Source organism: Schistocerca serialis, chromosome 11, assembly GCF_023864345.2.
Source record: "Schistocerca serialis cubense isolate TAMUIC-IGC-003099 chromosome 11, iqSchSeri2.2, whole genome shotgun sequence".
NCBI lineage: Eukaryota > Metazoa > Arthropoda > Insecta > Orthoptera > Acrididae > Schistocerca > Schistocerca serialis.
The window spans coordinates 174,646,649-174,670,675 of NC_064648.1; the positions used below are offsets into that span (position 1 = coordinate 174,646,649).

General features: G+C 43.8%; 1 protein-coding gene and 1 non-coding gene across 2 annotated transcripts in view; both read right to left on the reverse strand.

Annotated features, from left to right (window-relative positions):
• Window positions 1-24,027, reverse strand: part of LOC126426608 (Golgi integral membrane protein 4-like) — a 141,934-nt gene that overhangs the window by 38,450 nt on the left and 79,457 nt on the right. The window contains exons 8-9 of the mRNA XM_050088500.1: window positions 6,268-6,447; window positions 969-1,217 (exon numbers count right to left, since the gene is read on the reverse strand). Coding sequence (XP_049944457.1) covers window positions 969-1,217; window positions 6,268-6,447 — 429 coding nt within the window. The remainder of the gene's footprint in view (window positions 1-968; window positions 1,218-6,267; window positions 6,448-24,027) is intronic.
• Window positions 134-208, reverse strand: Trnal-caa (transfer RNA leucine (anticodon CAA)). Its single transcript has one exon. It is a non-coding gene; the product is annotated as a tRNA-Leu (tRNA).

Below are 24,027 nucleotides of genomic sequence, written 5' to 3' on the forward strand. Positions count from 1 at the left end.
GAAAAGTAGTCTAAGATTTCTGTATCCACAGTCCACTGAGCAACTGACGAGCAAACAGAATAATCCAGAATGAGATTTTCACTCTGCAGCAGAGTGTGCACTGATATGTAACTTCCTGGCAGATTAAAACTGTGTGCTGGACCGAGACTCGAACTCGGGACCTTTGCCTTTTGCGGGCAAGTGCTCTACCAACTGAGCTACCCAAGCACGACTCACTCCCCATCCTCACAGCTTTACTTCTGCCAGTACCTCGTCTCCTACCTTCCAAACTTTACAGAAGCTCTCCTGCGAACCTTGCAGAATTAGCACTCCTGAAAGAAAGGATATTGCGGAGACATGGCTTAGCCACGGCCTGGGGGATGTTTCCAGAATGAAATTTTCACTCTACAGCGGAGTGTGCGCTGATATGAAACTTCCTGGAGGATTAAAACTGTGTGCGGGACCGAGACTCGAACTCGAGACCTTTGCCTTTCGGCGGAGCACTTGCCTGTGAAAGGCAAAGGTCCGGAGTTCGAGTCTCGGTCTGGCACACAGTTTTAATCTGCCAGGAAGTTTCAGTGTCCATTCTGTTCAACTGCTCTTCCAACTACTTTGCTGTCTCTGACACAATTACAATGTCATCAGCAAACCTCAATTTCTTCTCCACAGATTTTAATTTCTACTCCAAATTTTTCTTTGATGTCGTTTACTGATTCCTCAATATACGGATTGAATAATACTGTGCTCAATCACCGGCTTCCACACGTACGGCAGAATAAAGAAAAGAAGTCTGAGATTTCTGTATTCACAGTCCACTGAGCAACTGACGAGAAAACAGAATAATATTTTTAGTAGTACACGGTTGAAATAAATCTTAACTCTGAAATAAGCAACGGGCAACACTAAAAGTGCCACGCCCGAAGGCTTTCGCAGGACGGAGGTGGGAACAGAGTGAAAGGAAAGCAGTGGCGGTGCCGGGCCGGGCTCACCTCCCTCTGCAGGACGTAGCCGTGCGGGGCGGGCACGACGCCCTGCGGCACGTCGTAGTGGCGGCCCGCCTCCGCCTCCGCCTCCGCTTCCGCCGCCTCCTCCCGCTCGCGGGCCCCGCCCCCGTCCTTCTGCCGCTCCCCGTCCTTCTGCTGGGGCGGTGCCGGCCCCACGGCGTGGTCCGCCGGCCCCAGCGGGGGCGCCGCCCCCACGTTTGTCCCCTCGTCCGGCGGCGCTGCCAGCGCCGGCCCCTGTCCGATATCGACAACTCTGTCACACCGGTCCGTTACCGCGAGCATCTTTCGAAAAGTACTCGTGAGCTGAATTTATCCTGAGCACTCACAGAAAATTAAAAAAGAACATAAATAGATTGGTGATTACAAGGCTGACTTCTGGAAGGCTGTTTTTGCCCAGAGCAAGTTTCAACCCGTAAAACAGCAGCATCTACAAGACTACTGGTAGGTATGACTGTGTGGGTGTATTCCTCAATTTTAAAAAAGTGTACTACTCTGTCGACTGTGAGTCATAACTGAATGTCCCAGAACAATCTGAGGTGGACGACAAGCCAGAAATCTGATTCGGCAGACCGGCCGACACACTACGAAAAATGAAATTGGTCGGCGAGATCTCCGACCACTTCGAAGTAAAGACTGGCGACGGATGAGGTGATTGACCGTCCCCACTCCTTTTTAACTGTGTCTCGGAGAACGGAGGAGGACACTCGGCCGAAAAAAGAGGAATGGTGACCAGTTCGTACTAGGGCTGTAAATTGATAGCTTAGCCTATGTGGATGACAGCCATTTTGGCAACAATATTAACTCGTCAATCGTAAAGACTGATCGACTGGTCGAGAAAGTAAGATTACAGGTCTCATTTGGGAAGACAAAAGTCAATGATAGACCAAAATGGATTATTTTAAATGGAGGCAAGATTAAGCATGCGATGAAATTTAGATATATGTGTGTGAGGTAATCCGACAGAATGGCTAAGAACAGGAAGCTAAGCTATCAACCATTGGATCTGGAAAATGGGCCGAGCATATCAACCGATGAACAAATTCCTTAATAAGAAGTAGCTGAGCATTGGACACTGTGGTACAATTGTCGGACCAGAAGGATTACACGCTTCAGAAACTTTGACTATAAATACGTGGGAACTAGTTGATATGCTAGTCAGAAGAGCACACAGGATATTAAGGAAAATTTCAGCCAAGAGATGGATTTACTGGGCACATACACTGAGGTGAAAAAAGTCACGGGATACCTCCCAATACAGTTCCGGATCTTCTTTTGTCTGGCGTAATACTCTCAAAGTGGTGTGCAATCGACAAGTCACTGAAAGCCCTGTGCAGAAAATTGAGCCGTCCTGTCTCTTAGCAATCCACAATTGCAGAAGTGTTACTGGTGCAGGATTTTGTAAAAGAACTGACCTCTCGATCGTCCCTTCACGTTCGACGGGATTCACGTCCACCGATACGGATGGCCAAATCATTCACTCAAATTGTCCACAATGTCCTTTGTATCAATCTTTTACAATTGTGACCTGGTGACAACGGACTGAAATCCAAAAAAATTCCACTGTTGTTAGGAATACGATCTTCATGAATGGCTGCAAATAATAGTCAAATACAACCATCTCCAGCCAATGATTGGTTGACTTGGACCAGAGGACACAGTCCATTCCGTGTAAACACAACCCACACCGTTAAGGAGCCACCACCAAGTTACAAAGTGCCTCACTGACAACCCATTTCCACGGCTTCGAGGTGTCTGCCCCACACACTGACCCTCACATCAACTCTTATCGACTGAAATCGGCACTCGTCTGACCGGGCCACGGTTTTCCAGTCATCTACGATCCAACCAATACGGTCACGTGCCCGGGAGAGGCACAACAGTTTGCGTCGCGCTGCTAGCAAAGGCACCTGGGCCGCTCGTCTGCTGCTACTACCCATTAACAATAAATTTTGTCGTACTGTTCTGACGGATACATTCGTCATATTTCCGCATTGATATCTGTCTTATTTGACGCAGTGTTGCTTGTCTGTGAGCACTGATAACTCTACAGAAATGTTGCTATTCTCAGTCATAACACGAAGACCGTCGGCTACTGTTCTGTCTGTGGTGAGAGTCGATGCCTGAAATTTCGTATTGTCACTCTGTATCCCAGAATACGGAATTTTCTGACAATTTCCGAAACAGAATGACCCGCGCGTCAAAGTTCGACTATCGTTCCGCTTTCGAAGTCTGTTAATGCAGTCGTAATCGCATCGGAAGCCTTTTCACACGAATCACCTGAAAATAAATGAAGCTTCCACCGATGCACTGCCCTTTTGTACTTTACGTATGCAACACTACCACCGTCTATATACTCGTATATCGATATCCCACGACTTTTATCATCACAGTGAACGTTATAAGGTAACGTGTGGAAATCTACAGAAAGACCGAGCCTGTGACACTAACTGATTACACAGAAAAAGTAGTTCTAAGGGGACATCTTCTGAATGTCTGACGGTCGCCTAACAAAGAAAATCTAGAACTTCACATGGGCTAAGGTGAAAAGATAGGGATGTTTCCATGAATGTGAAAAAGATCTTATAGTAGTCAGTACCACAAAGGAAAAAAATCATGAATATGGATGAATTTAGACAAATGGTGGAAACTGATGTTGTTTTAAACTGGGATAAGAACTCAACATTTCGATGAAGTTGGGCTCTGTCAGAGGACCTGAAGAAGACACAGAGTGATGGCTCAGGAGAAACTGGCAGGACAGCAAATCTGGCAGGCCCGCAATAGCTAAAAATGATGAACAATATTCACTGTTAACAGTTAATCCACAGTGACTCAGTTCAAATGTAAACAAATAAATAAATAAATAAGAAACAACAGAAGCTGAGGAATGTCGTGACAAAAATAATCTGCTGCTTGAATAAAATAAATTATTTTCTGTAGACAGTGAAACACAAGTTCAATGTATTGTAAGAGTGTCACCATTTAACAACCAAAAGCCACTGCAATAATATTTATTCACAGCCAGCCAGTTCAGTCTGGTCGAATTTGACAGTCTGTGAACACATGTTAGCCCACCGACATTTGGTGGGTCCACGGTGCCACTCTTCTTCAAAAACTACCAATATCAACCACACGGTTCATCATATGGTCACTGACCAATAACAAGAAAGCATCAACTAAATATTTTGTCTTAAAAATGTACAAAATGTTATGTTCCTCCTGGCATGATAGATTTGCAAAAAAATTAAATCACTGTATTCAAGATGGCATGACATCAATAGTAACACTTTAATCAGGGCCATTCTTTTATAATTGTATGCACTGCTGAAAAGCAAGAAACACAAGGTACAGGAAAGTAGTGGAACAATCCTTTATAATACTGTTCAAAATTTATATTGGTCACTTGCCTCAAAAAATAAGGCATAAAAAATAAAAGAAGAGAAAAGAAATAAAATAAAACTTATTTAAGCGACCGAGTTACTTTTCAGTCAATACAGACACCAACATGACCTTCAGGGAGGGCTTTGAAACAAAAAAATATGAGAGAATGAATAACTACTATTTCTCAATACTGATCTCTCCGACGTACATTCTACGGTCAGGCATCACCTAAACATATTTTTATCAACAAATGTCACACGGAGCCATTTTTATGAGACAGAATTGTCGGCCAGTCCTTACCTACGGCAGAAACGTCAGTACTGCTGACAGAAACGTACGAAAGAAAAATATATACACGATCCCAACTGTTAGAAATATTAGTTCCTTTGTGGAGGAGAGGTTGATAGACTGGGGTCCTAGTGACACGTACTTGCTCTTTAACCTCCTGCTGTCCTCGAGGAAGGATCTAGTACCTCTGAAAGCTCGCGTATACTGTTACACACGACCTCATCAGAAGTACCGAGACACCCCTAAGTAATGCAGAAATGACCACCGCGAGAGGCAGACAGGGAGTATCGTGTTGTCAGTTATAACAATATTTGTTTACAGTTCATTTAATTTTTTTATAATTGTTTTTGCTTTTTATTTTCACATATTGGTACTATATTTTCTGTCTATGTAGAAAAGTGTACTATACTGTAGACTGCATTGCACGTGAGTAATGTATGTAAAATGGTATGTAAATCGTTTATTATGTTAGATAATTTTCTGATGACCTTTCATATTTAAAAATATTTGTGTGTATAAATTGCTCAAGTTAATGTAAATTTGACAGTTTAAGAATGGTCACACTTAGGAACAATATAAGAAATTGGTGTTATGTAAAAGCCAGTGTGCTTTTGTTTAAAACGAGAGTGGCTCCTGAGAGTGGAAAACGTGGCAAAGGCAAATTGGCGCACTACCTAGAGCGAGCACGGGAAGTCAGTCACACGGTCTGTAGGCAGCTGTGACTGAGGCAACACCCTTGTGGAGCACGAGAAGCATTGCCTGCAAATTTGTAGAGAAATGCCTCAGGTGGAGACTGCAAACAGCTTACGGCACAGCTGTGAGTTGTCGGACTAACGTACGTAGAACTGAACGACGTGAAGGAGAAGAATTGAGCCCGTACTGCAAGATACTTGCCGGCCGTACTGTGGGTAGTGTAGGCGCCATAACTGTTCACCACACCCGAGCCTACAGCCACTAGGTAAGACTTTCTTATAGTAAATTTACTTCTGTACAGCATGAAACTTTAATTTAAACTGTGTTTTTAATAACCATTCCTGAAATTTAAAGAAATTGGTTGACCCTGTTATGACTCTCCTTGATGTTGCCTATCTCCCACATGGACTACTCAGTTTGTATATTTTGCTTATTTTTTTCATAGTTCCACACAACTTCTTCCTGTTTTCTCGATTGATGTGTGTTCAGTTTTTCAAGGCCTATCCACTGTGCCAACTTATAACTAAATGTGAGGGGGGGTGCGATGGGGAGGTACCCTTGTTAGAACTACTTAAACCAAACTAACCTAAGGACAACACACACATCCGTGCCCGAGGCAGGATTAGAGCCTGCGACCGCAGCAGCTGCGTGGTTCGAGACTGAAGCGCCTAAAACTACTCAGCTATAATGAAGTGAACAAATCTATTATATGTGTTGTAATATGAACTTGGGCTCCTCCAGAAATAAAGCTAAGAACCAACCACTGCCCTGACAAGTATTATTTTGTCCAGTACAAAACTCAACTTTTATAATAATTCGTAAAGCTACGATACAACTTGTAATGTACGACACGATCCGCAGTAAGACTACAAAATATAAACGAATAAGTGAGAAAATAAGGTTAGTTCGTCGAGGACTGGCTCACCTCTTCGTGTCGCGGCCGGGTGTCGGCAGCCGGCGCGTGCTCCCGCTCTTCGTTGTCCGCCTCCGCCTCCCCGTCACCTTCGTGCTGCAGCGGGGGAGGAGCCGCGGCCGCCGGCTGCGCCACCCTCTCTCGGCTCAGCACTGCCATAGGGTTGATCTGCGGCGTCGACGGCTTCGACTGCTGCAGGAAAACCGAAACTGGCGGTTACGTCACACGTACAAGTACGGCGAGCGCGTACGTCAGCTTTACGGATGGTTCGAAGTACTGGAAGGAGTCTCGGGGTTTCGTGGTGTGTCAGAATGCCAGACAAAGTGCACTTACGAGGGTAATCCGGGACGTAACAGTATACGGAAACATTCAGTTCTCAGCCGACAACGGCCTCAGAAGCTGAAAACTGGTATTCGAATATGTAAATACTAGCTGCAGAACAGCAATATAGCATTTCCTCTTTTTGTTTAACCACAAAGTAAGATATAAAATGAATATCGTCCCTTCGTACAGTACTATGTGGAGCTCCCAATGATGAAGCAGATACGTTTATGAGTTACCCACCGTCGGTACTGATCCACACCTCTCACTACAATGCCAGCGTGGAGGTTCCGTGATCTCTTACTGCCATACAATGGTAAGTGTGGAGCACTTAAAGAATTAGTAGAGTCGGTGCACATTTATCGACAGAAACAGAAGTGTTGGTTTTTGTAAACGTTATTTTCTTATCCTCACACATATTACGAGAACATTAAGGATGACACACTTCTTCTCCTCTCAGTAGACGTCACATCATCTGGAAGGGTACTTCAAAATTAAATCACTTGGTCTGGTGTGGCTATAGAAGCATTACGGATTTAGTCTTCCACCACAGAAATTGCCGAATTCCTCAGTGTCTGTCAACAATGTTAATGTTAAAGAAGTAGACCGAGAAGACACCGTCGGGCGTCTACAGATCTTTGTTCACATACAGACTGTCAGTGAGTATGTAAACAATTAGAGTTACAGTTCTCTGTTGAGGTAGAACGGCCTCTAGAGTGCACAGGTGCTGTTCTCGTTTAGTGTTCTTACCACGCCCGGAAGGGCTTATAAAGGGCACGAACAAAGTCGGATGCCGGGTGGGCACTGTGGAGGACACAGAGGTGGCACATACTCGTGTGAGACGGCATTATCAGTACCAGACAGTTCGGAAGGTCCTCACGTCAGGTCACCATTAGACCAGTCAGTCGAGTCGTGCAGTACCCGTATTTGCAGGACACGCAGATATCGCAGTGTTCCGAAGTCTGACCGCACGACACGGGAACGTGAGGACAGAGACATTTGCCGAGGCTCCGGTCGACCGCACCCGACTGCCACAGAGGGGGGCAGCCGTTCTGCGCACCGAGCAATACGTAACCGCTGCACACCTGCGCCTTTCGACCGATGACGAGTAACTGTCTCCCTGCGGCATTCTGTGCCACCCACTGTCTCGAGTCAGAGACCGGCAACAAACGGACTAGGGAATTACGATCCCACGCACGGGTTGCCGTTAACACCACACCACGGACGGATACATTCGGAGTGGAGTCGTAACCGGCAGGCACCGACTGTCACAAAATGGCGTTGCACTGTGCTCGGCAACAAACTGCAGTTCAGCATTACCCTGGACGACCGTCATCAGAGAATATGGCGGTCACCTGGGGAGAGGTCTCGCCCTTACCCCGTTTTGGAGAGATACGGCAGAATTACTCCTCGTGTCGCGGCACGGGGGGGCCGTCGAGTGCGACTTCAGATCGCGGCCGGTAGCAATCGGGGGTACTGCGGTAGCAAAACGGTGCGTGACAGACGCCCCGGGTCCTCACCCGTCGTCTCTCGTGCGAGAGTATCGTGGTGCCACTTTTTAACAGGACAGTACTCGTCTACACACGGTACCTGTCTCTACGAAGTGTCTGCCCCACGTCGAGGTACTCAGACACCCAGATCTGCCCCCGACAGAACACGTGTGGGAGCTGCTCGGGTGTCAATTCCATTTCAGTGCCAATATCTAGGATCTCGTGGACCAGTTGCAACAGTTGTCGGCCAGCTTACCTCAGGAGGGGGTGTAACGGTTTCACGACACCATTCACGGGCAAATCATCGCCCGCATCCACGCCAGACGGGTGCTACATTATACGGCTAAGCAGGCTCGTACTGCCGAGCTGTTTGTAAGTTTGATACCATTCTGAATGCCCCGTAAAAACATCACAGCCCCTCTCTCTCCCAGCCCATGAAGTTTCATTTCGTTTCCTCTTTTACTACTGAGTGATTCGCAGATTTTGTCAGGCAGCGTATATAGACCCAGAACATCTACATCGACACTCTGCAAACTGCCACTGTCCTTCGTGGACTAACTGCACTTCCCCAGTCTTCCACCAATAAACCAAAGTCTACCACCTGCTTTACCAACTACTGAACCTATATGTGCACTCCATTTCATATCCCTACAAAGTGTTACACTCAGGTATTTGCACGAGTTGGCCGATTCCAACATTGACTCGGTGGTATTATAGACATAAGATACTACATTTTTTTCATTTTGTGAAGTCCACAATTTTACATTTATCAAAATTTAGAGCAAGTTGCCAATCTCTGCACCTCGTTGAAATCTTATCGAGATCTTTGAGATAGTACTTCTTCATAGATAACTGCATCATCTGCAAAATGTTTGGAATTTCTATTAATATTTTCTGCAAGGTCACGAATATACAATACGAAGAGCAAGGATCCCACCACACTCCCCTGGGGCAAACTGGAAGTTACTTCTACATCTGAAGACGACTCTCCATCAGAGACAACATGCTATGTTCCCCACAAAAAAGTCCCCAATCCAGTCACAATTTTCACTTGATAGCACATACGAGTGTACTTTTGACAATAAGTGTAGGTGTGGTGCCGAGTCAAATGCTTTTCGGAAATCCAGAAATACAGCACGTACCCAAATGCCTCGATCCAAAGCTTTCAGTATGCCATGTGAGAGAAGTGCGAGTTGGGCTTTCCACGATTAATGTTTTCTAAACCCGTGGCGGTTGGCATTGAGTACAAGTTTGCCACACGCGTTACAGTGTCCCCCACCGCAAACCTTGATGTCTAGCAGAACAATAAGCATGGCAGTGGGAGTTGCATCACAATGTGAATGGTGCTCGTGTCGAATGTGACATCCGATAAACGAGTGCTACTGTAAATAATAAGAATACAATAATTATTTCACCAAACTGATAATTAATTTCTGGGCACTCTATACAATGCATGAAAACTGTTTGCAAGTATCACACGCACACCAAGTTTGGTGGAACTTCTCAGAGGCATTTCAGTGCTACACAGTAAAATGCACAGCCTTTCCTTTTTTCCTCCTCTAGACACCAAGTCATATCTGTACCGAGGGTGGTTGAAATTCCACAGTTATGCCTTTCGTGGCATCCTTTCCTCTCATCACTCCTAACCTTAGGGATTAACCACTTTAAGTGGAAAAATATTTTTGCCAGCCTAACAATGAAATGTGTGTGTCAGCAACTACTCTTCAGTAATATTAATGAGTAAAACTGTTCAATTTGTTGTTTATTTCTTTTCAAAATGATTCAAATGGCTCTGACCACTATAGGACTTAACATCTGAGGTCATCAGTCCCCTAGACTTAGAACTACTTAAACCTAACTAACCTAAGGACATCACACACATCCGTGCCCGAGGCAGGATTCGAACCTGCGACCGTAGCAGCATCGCGGTTCCAGACTGAAGCGCCTAGAACTGCTCGGTCGCAACAGCTGGCAGCTTATTTCTGTCTAATATGACTGTAGGGACTGGAAAATGTAGAATATATTTGTGGCAAAATTCACATTTTTTAATGATTAGATGCACTAGTATAAAAGGTTCTCACGCTACACGAATGAAGACGAACAAAGGCTTCATTCTTTGAAACTGACTGTTAAAAAAAGTGCTGATAACTTACTGACTGGACTGTTTGGATCTGCAAAAACTTCAACAACCTTTTGTTTCGAAATGGCCATTGTCTTCTTCATTTGGCAGTATTTCAGCATTCAAGAATGATTGTTCTGTTGGAAAGTGGCAGCATTTTCCTGCCAGTGAACTGAATGTGTTGCCGAATTAAGGTGTTCCTGGACATTACTCGTCTTTTCCCGCCCAATTCGATGATCACAAAATCTGCAGACTTCATTTTGACCTTTTGGGGGTATTCATAGCTGTGCAACTCTTTCTTGACAACAGTGCAGACTGAACTGACAAGGTACTTACTATAGAAGTAGAACCGAACGTACAGTAATTCTATTATTTTATGTTACGGGAAGAATTTCAGCGCAGTCAAAAACAGGTACACAGATTTAGTTTCCATTTGTTATAGTGCAGAGTGCGGGCACTATAGACTACAGTGGCAGATGGCCACGAGTGTAAACAAACCACAATTTTGACCGACCAACACACGGGGGAGGGTCAGAAGTCAGAAGTAAGGGAACAAGACGCACATTTCTATAGCAGTTCAGCAGCCTACAGCAGAAATGACACACTGTTACAGGGATGAGCAACCTCTTCTGGTGTCAGAAGGGTGGTGGTAATCCAAATCTGTGATAGACCACAGTCAGTCACCTCACTTATTTCAACATTAGAAAAGAAAACAACAAGTCATTCGGGGATGGATACTGTGCGACTTCTTGTTGAGGTTAGCACAGGGTACTGTTAACAAACAGTACTTTAGGCCCAAACTCTGGTCGTGTTGGATGTGATCACAGTTCAAAACAACTGCCAGCTAACTTGCCAGTTTAAAGTGTCCGCAATATAACATCTTTTGAGTGTTAGCTAACAGACAAACATTTCTTTGTTGTAAAATGCTAGGTCCCACGGCTGAGTACAACTACACTGCATTACACGGTGTGTTCTTAAATAGACCATTCAACTGTCCACAATTGGCATCGTCCCATATCATCGAGCACACGGATACACTGTCGCATTCGCACACTTTTTATTTTGCGAACAGGTTCTTACGCACATTGTCTCCCCAAACTGGGTTTTGCCAGATGGTGTACAATACTAGTAACTGAAAATAGGCTTCATTCTCAATATTTATACGGAGAAAGTGCCAACGGCGCTGCCGCGGTGATAACACCGGTTCCCGTCAGATTACCGAAGCTGAGCGCTGTCGGGCTGGGCTAGCACTCTGACGAGTGAGCGTCCAGTCTGCCGAGCGCTGTCGGCAAGCGGGGTGCACTCGGCCCTCGTGAGGCAAACTGAGCAGCTACTCGAATGGGAAGTAGGGGCTCCGATCCCGTAAACTGACATACGGCCGGGAGAGCGGTGTGCTGACCTCGTGCTCCTCCGTATCCGCAAACACTGTCACCCGTAGGCCGAGGATGACACGGTGGCCGGTCAGTACTGTTGGGCCTTCCGAGGCCTGTTCGGACAGAGATTTATATGGAGAAAGTAAAGCTACTTCAAACTATCGCTGGTAAAATAGTTCACGTGGATACAAATTGCTATTGAATAGCGTCTATCAAGAAGTCTCTCATTTTTTGCATATTGAGAGAGAATTCGCATTTATCGCAAAATGCAAATTTTTCTGGTCCGTAACTATGAGGTATGGTGCGGTAAATATTCGTGCCAATGAATCGGGAGGAAAAAATCTTTACTCGGTAGTTATACGACAGTTCCAGTGTCACTTAAAAGGACTGGATGTCACTGTACATTTCACAAACCAGCTTTTAGTAGTAGTGGTAGTTGCTACTGTTCTCCTCGATGCTACTTCTATTACCTTCGGTCCACAGACAGGTTCGGTGCAGCCCTCCGTAGCTGTCTATGCTTAGAAAGCCTCTTCATCCTGCACAATTACTGCAGCCTACATACACTTCACCCTGCTTACAGTATCCGTGCAAAACTGCTCACTGTTGTGTATGAAGCTACTATACGGACACTGCATCGTGGCAGTTTTAGGGAGGGAGTGTTTTGAACTACGGTTGCGTAAGATACCTGTAGAGGTCGGGCCTGAACTACCACTGCCAACCACAGCAAACAATTGCGCTGTAGGCACTACCAAATGCTTTGTGTTGTGGATTGCTTCTGTTCTGTCCATCTGCTTAGCTGGGTGGTAACGTGCTCGCCATCCGTGCAGTGGGCCCAGGTACGATTCCTGGCCATTTCAGAGATCTTTCTCCATTCGTGGACTGGGTGTTGTGTTGTCCTCATCATCGTCTCGTCCTCATCACCGGCACACGAGTTGCTCAATGTGGCGTAGACTGCAATACGACTCTCACTCGGCGGCCAAACTTCCCCGGTTGGGGCCTCCCGGCCAACAATGCCGTACACTCATTTCATTTGCTTGTGATCTTATTTTGAAACGAGTGGAGAGACTAATCTTGGAGCATAAAGCGATTCGAATGCGTCTCTGACTGCAACGAAAGGAATTGGCGATCTCTATCACTGTTATGTCAGTTCTGCTTTCACGGAAGCACAGAACGTGGACGTAGGATAGCATCCCTTCGAGAGGGGCAGGGCTAACCCCACCACACCACTCTTCTCCCCTCGAGCAATCCGAGTTCTAGTCTGTTTACAGTCACGACTAACTGCCACGATATACTGTTTGCGTAATACAGAGTCTGAAGGAAGTGAAAGATCAATGCAAACAATATTGAAGAACGTCAGATTTAAATACGTAACATCTAATGACAGACAGAAAATTTTTATGGACCGAAGTGACGTACTTGTGTATTACTTGGACGAAGCTCAGGTAAGTCAAAACCACACAAAAAAATTTTATTTGGCAAACAACAGAGGGAAAAGACGGCTTAAAAATCCCAGTGGGAAAAGGAGGGCACCTTATAATATATCACGCCAGTTTTGCTGCTACCGGATTCGTGCCTTAAAGTAAGCGTGTATTCCCATCAAAACTGGAAAACACTTGTGACTACTATTCCAAAATGAATGGAGATATATTTTGAGAACGGCTTCAGAATTAGCTATTGCCTTCTTTGCATCCAAGCTCTGTCATTGTTATGGACAGTACAAGCTATCACACTGTTATTTTTAAAGGCTTCCCACCACAAATACAAGAAAGTGGCCTTGTTCCACGGCTGCAAACTAATAATATTATACATACTGAGCAGGGCAGATGGGGCTCGTTAAGATTTTGAAGCCAGTAGTAAAAAACACGAAACTGATTCCACAGCTCTGCAACAAGATCAAAGGGTGACGCAAGTACCTTTTCATCACTGCCATTATACACTGAGGTGACAAAAAGTCACGCGATACCTCCTAATATCGTGTCGGACCTCCTTTTGCCCGGCGTAGTGAAGTCCTCTGCAGTAATACTGGGCCGTGCTGCCTCTATAGGCGTCCACAATTGCAAAAATGTTGCCAGTGCAGGATTTTGTGCACAAACTGACCTCTCAATTCTGTCTCAAAAATGTTCGACAAGATTCGTGTCCGGCGATCCGGGCAGCCAAATCGTTCACTCGAATTGTCCAGAATGTTCTTCAAACTGATCGTGAACAACTGTGGTGCACTGTCATCCACAAAAATTCCATCATCGTTTTGGAACATGAAATTCACGAATGACTGCAAATGATGATGATGATTATTACTATTGATGACAATTTTACTTTGTGCGGTGCTCAAAAGTGCGGTTATCAGTGCCCGTGCAAATTCCCAATCCTGTTCCCTGTCCAGTCTCGCCATTTTCCCGAGTGGTGACGAAGTGACGAGAACGACGCAAACACCCGGTACCCGGGTGAAGAATACCTCCGAACCGGCTGGGAATCGAGCCTGGGACCCCGCGATCCAGAGGCAGCGACGCTAACCACTAGACCGCGACCTGTGGACGTCTACGAATGGTCTCCCAGTAGCTGAACATAACCAGAGGATTCAGTCCATTCCGTGTAAACCAAGCATACACCATTATGGAGCCACCACCAGCTCGTACAGTGTCTGACTGACAACCTGGGTCTGTGGCTTCACGTGTTCCGCCCCACACTCAAACCGTACAATCAGCTCTCACCAACTGAAATAGGGACTCATCTGATCGGGCCGCAGTCTTGAAGGAGCCCAGGAGAGGTGCCGCAGGTGAAGTTGTGCTGTTAGTGCAGGCACCTGTGTCACCTGTCTGCTGCCACACCCCCTTGATGTCAAATTTCACCTGACGGGCCTAACAGATACATTCGTCTGCGTCCCACATTGATTTCTGGGATTATTACAAGCAGTTGTATTCTCAGCACACTCTCGAAACTGTGGATCTTGTAATGTCAAATTTCTCGCCGATTTCCGAAACAGGATGTCCCGTGTGTCTAGATCCGACCACAATTCCACGTTCAAAGTCTGTTAACTTCCGTCGCGTGGTCAAAATCGTGTCAGAAACCTTTTCACATGAACTACCTAGGTACTGTCCTTTTATACCTTGTGTACACAATGTTACTGTCAACTGTGCACGCGCTTACTGTGATCCCACGACTTTCGTCACCCCACTGTAATCTGAGGGAACTGGCTGGGGCACAAGTGAAGAGATATGTGACAGACGAAAATACTTCATTTAAAGTAGCACACACCGAAAGACTGATCCGAGAAGCGACAGACAAAATTACCATTGCCAGTTGTGAAGTGCGTACATCACACTGACAAACTGCAAGGAGATCATCAGAAAAAGGTTGTTAAGAGACAAAATAATGGATTCGCTAGTTGTCGAGCTGGCAACCACATCCAGCGACCCGAGGTCTGAGGGCACTGTCAGTGACGGTGGAACACTGGAATAAAAACAAATGAGAGTTGAGAGTAAACTTATTTTATAATTTTCATGGGCCATTTACTCTGATGTGAAGCTGTCTACAGTGCAGCAAGTACTTCAGAGCACAACTTGTTCCGTAATGGAAATTTTAGTTTACTTATCTCACTATCTCGACTACAATGCAACACAGTTTAAAATGCTGATAATCCTGCTGTGGTTATTTTAGAATCTGTTCTTTCGTCATTTCATTAATAAAGTAGGAGACGACCGAATGTGTAATGCATTCTATAAGGTGCAATTTACTACAGAATCCATTCTGCAGAGACAGAATCTGTATCACTGGTTTCCTTTTAACGTAATGGTTGTGAAATATTGAATACACATTCCATTCTGTAATGCCCAAGTCATACATATTAGGTACACAACGAACCAGAGTGTAGCGAGGCAGTTCGAGTTTCCACTATTTCAGCTGTCAGTAATGCTGCCTGTGCACGTCCGGCCGAGCTGACGACGCGGCGTTCCTTGTGAGTTGTGAGTTGTGCTTCCGGAGCTGTTAGCACTGTGGCTGACTGCAGTTGGAGCGTAGGGGGAACAAAAATTCTATTTTCAGTACTATGCACGATTGCTGCCCGGATTCAAAAATTTAAAATACTGTCGTATTCTACTGGTTAACAGATATAATCTTACATTAAAAGTTTAACACAATAAGACGAGTATTACATTCGGAAACTACACGTCACGATACGGAGTAACTGACGGTGTCCAAGTATGCAGACGACATTCGTTCGGTATTTCAGAATGAGGGCACTCGGGAACTAACATCAAAGTTTACAAATAATTTCATACCTTTACAAAACATCTCGCTGACACTCCCCAAAAAATGAAGAAAATCTATCGCTTACTACATTTTTGCTGTTCGTGCAGTAGACTTCATCACCAGACGTAACGTTTTAATTTACTACTTCGTTACTACCAACTCAATTTGCAACACAGTTTGCAGACTGTATCCACTGACACATCCGAATGTACACGCAAAGTTATATACCGTTCGACACACAGTTCGGGAGATATGACATTATGAACACTGAAATGTGTGGAAAACTAGCTTTTGCTTAAAACAGAATGCACATTACTCAGTTTGTATACATCTGGTGTTTCACAATGAGAGCACTCTGCAACTTCCAACATACTTTAACCCTGATTTCAAATCTTTTCTAAACTTTTACGCATTTACACTCTTAAAAGCCACCATTTACCCAACTATTGTAAAGTAATCACACATTTAAAGCTGTATTGTACACAGGAGTTTTGTTATTTAAGGAATTTGGGGTTTACTGGTTTTTTCACAACATATAACACATTTAAATTAAATGTTAACTTCCGGATAGTGTGCCATTCAAATAGTGGTGAGAACAACACAAACTTACATATTCAATGTATTTTTCCTCTGTAATTGCTTGTCAGACCTACAAAGAAGTTATACCACTGAATTTCTCTTAGGTAGATCTGATACTCTGTTGGGGATAGGCAAGGGGAGGGGAGGGGAGGGAAGGGGAGAAAATTTCACATGGAGTTATATTTTTAAAAAGTTGAAAACCTGTTTCTCAGTAATTAATGACCTTCAGAAAACGGGTTGGTCTTTGTTTGATGATCTCCTTGTTGCTGTTCATCTCCATCTCAGTTGGACATATCAATCGACCTGAAACTTCCCGGCAGATTAAAACTGTGTGCCAGACAGAGACTCAAACTCGGGACCTTTGCCTTTCGCAGGCAAGTGCTCTAGCATCTGAGCTACCCGAGCACGACTCACGCCCTGACCTCACAGCTCATTTCTGCCAGTACCTCCTCTCCTACCTTCCAAACTACACAGAAGCACTTGCTCGCGGGTTCGAGTCTCGGTCTGGCACACAGTTTTAATCTGCCAGGAAGTTTCAGATCGGCGCACACTCCGCTGCAGAGTAAAAATCTCATTCTGGAGATCAATTGATGTAAAGAGGTAGCCACTTCACACGTATACGGATGGCACTTCCAACACGAACATTTTTGTGTTTGTTAATTATGTAGCTGTGTTGCAAGTATAGCACTGCTGCACGCCTCAGTAAGGAATATTCTGAATTACTCTGTCTCCCTGAGCCTTCGCCCACAGCCAGTGAGGCGCTAGGCACGGCTAAATAAAGTGCCTGTGGAGGCAACTCACAGCAGTAAACAAAGGACCAGCCACAACACACCTGACATAATGAGACTCCCTTTTCCGAGATAAACGCATCTGCCAGGGTTATCTCTTATTTGCACAAACTCCTGCGAGCCTCGTAAACAAGGCAGCTCACACACATCGTGCAACAGTACACACTCCGAGGAGGTGCTAGTTAGACTCAAACAGGCACCGCTCACCACACAAGAGATTTGAGTGAAACAGTCACCGGCCGATACTTCTCTGTGTATCTTCTTTAATGACAGTGTGGGTCAAGCTACCCACTGAAGAAGGCCAACACTGCATCTCATTTATTCTCACACCACTCCTGCTGGTAAGAAAACTTGAACAGGAAGAAACGGATTACTGACCTGCTCAAACGACCAAGTTAATCAAGATTATGGGAATTTGGGTTCATCAATTACGCACATAATAGTTCTTTCTGAAGCCCAAACATGCTTCACCACCTCTGTGTCACCATCAGCCAGTACTTTCATTATTTAGTTCTTACTCCCTACTACGTCTGCTTCTGAAGCTCCTCCTCTGTATTATTGTACAGCTTCCCACCGAGCAAATGTATTTTTGTAGCAACTGCCCTCATCTCCACACTCGACTGCTGCAAAAATATACACAGAAATACAATACTACATTTTTGAGGAACTCTATTCACACATTATGCTTTTGAACCTCAGACTAGACAATATATAATGTTTAATTAAATCTAGTCAATAATCAGTTTCTGTTCTTCATGTAACTGCTAGTTTTTGAAGTAAATCAATCAATATACTGGGCTGTACCTGTTACAAAGTGTAATGTGGAAGTGAAACATGGCCAATAACTAGTACATACAAGAACAGAACAGAAGCTTTTGAAATGCTGTGCTACAGAAGAATCCTGAAGACTGAGATGGATAGATTATGTAATTAGTGAGGAACTGTTGAATATAATCAGGGAAAAAAGAAACTTCTGGCACAATTTGGCTAAAAGAAGGTATCAGCAGATGGTCTACATTTGGAGACATCAAGGGATCACCAATCTAGTAGTGTGTGTGTGTGTGTGTGTGTGTGTGTGTGTGTGTGTGTGTGTGTGTGTGTGTCCATTTGCATGAACGGACACAGGCAGACAGTGTTTGTTGGTAATGAGGATCATCCTGTGGCTAAACATGCCTTGGTGCACGGCCAGCACATCTCGGCACAGTGTAACACCGTCCGGGTTATTTGGATACTTCCCACTAACACCGACCTATCCGAACTCCGGAGATGGGAACTTGCTCTTCAATATATCCTCTCTTCCCGTTATCCACCAGGCCTCAATCTCCGCTAATTTCAAGTTGCCGCCACTCATACCTCACCTGTCATTCAACAACATCTTTGCCTCTGCACTTCCGCCTCGACTGACATCTCTGCCCAAACTCTTCGTCTTTGAATATGTCTGCTTGTGTTTGTATATGTGTGGATGGATATATGTGTGTGTGCGAGTGTATACCCGTCCTTTTTTCCCCCTAAGGTAAGTCTTTCCGCTCCCGGGATTGGAATGACTCCTTACCCTCTCCCTTAAAACCCACATCCTTTCGTCTTTCCCTTTCCTCCCCTCTTTCCTGATGAAGCAACCGTTGGTTGCGAAAACTAGAATTTTGTGTGTATGTTTGTGTTTGTTTGTGTGTCTATCGACCTGCCAGCACTTTCGTTTGGTAAGTCACATCATCTTTGTTTTTAGATATAAATGCATATATATACACAGAACAATATTCACTACTAACCGATCTGTCACTGCAGGATGTCAAGGTGAACAATTTGATGATGAGCACTTGTGGTGTATCAAGTTAGGAAACTACCCTCAACTGGCCTACAAAAACAACTTAAACTACAGTGCATGTGTGTCACACAAAATCTTTAATATTGGCTCACTATCTTTGTCCTAGAGAAAAAATTAATAGGAACTTTTTTACAGGAAATTTGATGTAGTTTAATTCTGTACTGTACAATGTTTTTGCTACATGTTGCAATTTTCATGTTATTCAAGAAAACATACAAAAGTAACATTAAAAGGAAACCATTCAGAATAGGGCGTACGTCAGTATGAAGTTTTTCACTTCAAATTACCATTTCTGTCATATCCCCGCATACAGATCATACCTCCTGGGACTCCTGTATAATAATCGTCACATCCAACAGTTTCTTATGTAGCAACAATGCAGTGAACCCTCAGTTGGGCTTGCAAACTTGTGTACTTGCTCTCCTTTATACACCAGTATAGTCCATTAGTGCCTGACAACAGACTCAGATGATGAGCTTTTGGTTAAACGGGCACTGGCAGAGATTGGCAGTTCGAGCTGCCATTACAGAGGCAGCAAGCTCGGAGACCATGTAACATAACCCACTGGTGAGTCTAAGGCAAACATCTGGAGCTCACTTCTGATCTCTACCAGCTCTGCACAGATAATGAAGGTGCCGCGAAATCACGTGTATTTTACTTTTTCTGTCTTTCCATTTGGTCTACTATGGACCGTGTGACAAATTCAATTCTTACTTTTTTATGTTTCTTTTCCTCCAAAATTCTTTTGTTTATTTCATTTTATTCATTTATTTTTAGTAACATGTCTAATTTTGTAGGACCACATTGATGAGGAGCCATTCTCTGTGGTAACGGAACGAGTCAGTAAATGAAATTACAGCAGAAAAGTTAATAATAAATAAAATAAAATTTACACAAATCCTATGCAGTCGGCAAGCTGCCGAGTATTCGAGAGCTGTGCTACAAGTATCCGACCTTATATTTTATTGCTGAAACCGGCAATGGTATCGGGGCGTATGCAGTTTCTACGTGTGTAGGCATACGTAAGGCAAACAACAGATTTTTTCCACGACTGTGGAAACAAGCAGTCACTGGCAAGCCATTGACAAAAAAATATGAGTAACTGATAGTCCTCAGATTTTGTGCTGTGGGAAAAATGACGGAAAAAGTGGAACAATGTTATTGCAGCAAATTTTGTTTTCAGCTGAGTGATTCTCAAGTTGAAACAATCTGCAAGATGTGTCAGTGTTTGGGGATGAAAAAGTGGGTACCACACAGTTAAAGGAGTGGTACAACCAGTTCAAAGGTGGCCACTCGTCAGTGGAGAGTGAAGCACATTCAGGTAGGCCCACAATATTTGCCAATGAGGTCGTTACTGATCACGTGACGACCCCGGTGATGCGGGATAAATGAATCACCACCAGAGAACTTGTAGACAGTGTTGAAGTTAGTACTGGATCCATTCACTTCACTTTAATGAGAACATTTAGCCCTCAGGAGGACCTCGACAAAATTCGTCTCGAAGTCAACAACTGAGCAAAAGCAACTTCATTCAGAGATCTAAAAACCAGTTGTCAATGGTGATGCGTCTCGGTTTTACAAATACAACCCAGAACCAGTCATCGCAATCGAACCGTCTGTCGTACCCGACATCCAAATATGGATCAGGCTGCAGCAATGTGAAAATCGTGCTGACCACCTTTCTCGACTCGAGTGCTGTGGTCCACCACGAGTAAGCCCCAGAAGGCACTGATATCAACGAGCATTGCCAAGAGTTTTGTGTTGCCACTGTGAAGCAGTGACGTGCAAACAGCCAAACTTGGGCACACTGGGCAGATGGCAGCTTCACCACGACAATGCACCCACTCGTCATTCAGAGGTTCTTTGCCAAACATGACACGGCTGCAGTTTTTCGGCCTTCCTATTCCCCTGATCTAGCACAGAGTCTCTTCTGGCTTTTTTTCTCAGCTGAAAGAGACTTCAAAAAGGACCAGATTGCAGAACGAGGAAGACATTATGCAGAATTCAACAAGGCAGCTGCGCACCGTACTGAAAGAGGCTTTCCGGCGATGCTTCCGGCAGCAGCAGAAGCGTTGGGAGAGGTGTGTAGAAGCTGGAGGCAACTACTTTCGAGGTTGCTAGTGTCAAACAACTGTATCTGAATAAAGACTGATTTTATAAACAAAAGTTGGACACTTTTTGAACAGCGTTCGCATATTAGCGTAACCGACAACACAACAAGGGATTCTGCTTTATTTTTTCAGAAATTCCTCAACAGAATAGGAGTGAGCTATGAGGAAATCCTCCGATTCAGACTCTAAAGTGCAAGGATTACTGCTACAATTTTTTAAATTCTTGTGTAGTTTCTGAACAAAAACCTTAACGTGAGTTTTCCGTGACAGCTTGGGTTTTTTAGTCTCATTAATTATATACCCATTCAGTGCACTCAAAATGTCAGTTTTAGTTAAATTGTGTGTCAGAAACCACAAAAACTGAATCTTACTGCCATTTGGCATCAATTTATTTTCTACAAACCACAAACCTGTCGCACTCGACATCGTTCTCTAGCTAATTAGTATCATCAGCAAACAGAAATATTTTAGAATCACCTGTCATATTTGAAGGCATTTTGTTTATTTATATAAGAAACAGTAATGGTCCCAGCACTTACTCGTGACACCCCCTGCCCTCCCCCAAGTTAACCGACCCACACCTTGCAGTCACTCTCACTACTTTCTCACTCCTTTTTCTGAATATTCCACATCTGTCCTCCAACTGCTTATGTCCTTGGATCATTCAATATTCAACACTTTTCCTATGAAAATCTCTCTTTCTGCTCTTTTCATGTTTTACATTTCTAAATTTCGAATCCAGCTTCTTGTTAATTTATTTTTCCAGAGGTATTACAAGATTTTTTCCCCTCCAGTCAACTGCCACTCATCCTGTATTACTGCCCATTGTTTCCATTAGTTTTTTTATATATTTTGAAATAGTTAATCACTGTTTCTTTATTTCTGACTTTTGTACTACTTACTCGACCTAAAATTTTCCCCACGTATTCTATGTTACATTCTCCACACATGTTCAATGTTGTGTGTGATTCTCCACCATTTGCAGACACAAAAGAACGCAGCCAATAAAAATCGCTATTTTATGTTTCTTCCAGGACTACGTATGTTGATAAAGAGAAGCTGATTAAAACAATTTTTTCCAAAATGGTCATTAGAAAGAGAGACTGCAACCTAAAAGTGCAAACTGTGGAGCAAGACAATCACAACAGAGGAGTCAGCGCTGCGCTCCCAAATCTGTCGGTGAACGGCGACCGAACTGATGACTGGAATAGAGAGGGGGACAGCGACCACTGGTGTTCACTGACGAGTCTAGAGCCGGCAGAAATTCCAGATGTCATCACACCAGAGATTGAAGATGTCTCGAGTGAAAGTTCACTGGGCCTCACCCTCAAACTTATGCTTTTCTATTGGGCGTTTCTCTCTGTTGCAGTCTTTGCAAAAATTATGAATGGCAAGTGGGATGCACTGGGTGCGCCTTCCAAGTACAAACAACCTAGTCTGAACAAAGAGGACCTTTGATAACATCTTAAGGCTCACGTTCTCTTCAGCTTAATTAGCGATGCATTATGTAAACCAGAATTGTGTTAAGCGAGTGAATTTGTAGGAATGTTTACCCAGTTCTTATTTATGTATGTCGCCCGCTTACAAAAAAAATGGCTAATACAATTGTGATTCAATAACTACTTAGTTTAGATATGAAGTACCTCCTCCTATGTCCAAAAAATTATTTATTCTTCAATGTAATCCTATTTTAAGCATATACATATATGCCAAGAAAGATCCAGAACTACAAATGTGGGATGACACACGTAACAATGATGTAAGTTGCAATGTGCTGGAGTTTGGAAAAGTTAATTTAGCAATTATTGAACATCAAATCTGATAAGATCTAATTCCATGTCAGGAAATTGAATTTAGTTTCAGATACAACAGTCCAGAGTAGCCAACAGCATTTGGGGCTCCCTGTGACACTACATTTCAAATGTTGACTACTGCTGTCCTAGACTCTTACTTGTTCCTTTATTGTACTTTCTACTCTTCCTTGTCTCTTTGTTCTAATCTTGTCTCAAAATGCGTTATTTAGACAAGAGGACGATAACTTTATGTCATAAAACTTTTTTCCATTCACGGTATCACAAAAACCCCAGTCAATGCCTCTCTTTCAACCATGTTTTGAGCTAACCGTCAGTTTTTCCCTCACGACAATCCGTGCTTGCTATTGACGTGAGGAGGGTGGGCATTCTACCAAAAGTTACTGTCACAGGGGCCTCTTGGTGAACCCTTCTCATACCAACACGCCATCTGTTACCTCCTTTTTCTTTATACCAGGTTGAATTGAGGGGCTGAATCTTACCATAAAGTCCCATCAATCCATACTACCAAATGTGGAGCTTACAATAGTCATTAAATCAGTACCTGTGTTATGAATGTGGAAGCAATATTTTAAAATAAATTATTTCTTTTTTGGCAGGTTCCTTTTAGAGTTATACACTATTCAGAACAACATAGTTTTTTTTTTTTTTTTTTTTTTTTTTTTTTTTTTTTTTTTTTACCCTTCCCAAAAATAGAAATTATCAAGCTTTCAAAAGCATTCCTCTGTCTCAACAATGAATCCTTCATTTTGAGCCAACGATGACCAGCTCAATTTGAGCCAATTATTTTCACCTGTGAGCGATTTATTCATATTTGTAACTGAGAAGAAACTGTGAAGAGCCAGGTCAGGTGAATACAGGAGGTGTGGTTGCAATCCGTGTCACAATTGGTGAAATTTTGCATCAACAACTCCAGATGCACCTACTGGCACGTAATGTTGGTTAAACTGCACTTCCTTCTGCGCTAAATCTCATGTTAAAGTGGTCTAATATCTCACTGTTACATTGTTCTGTGCTCTTGTTCCCTTTTTCTGAGAAATATACGATTACAGCACAATTCACATCCCAAAATAGGGTCCCCACAGATTCTCCAGCTGAAGGGAGAGCCTTCGC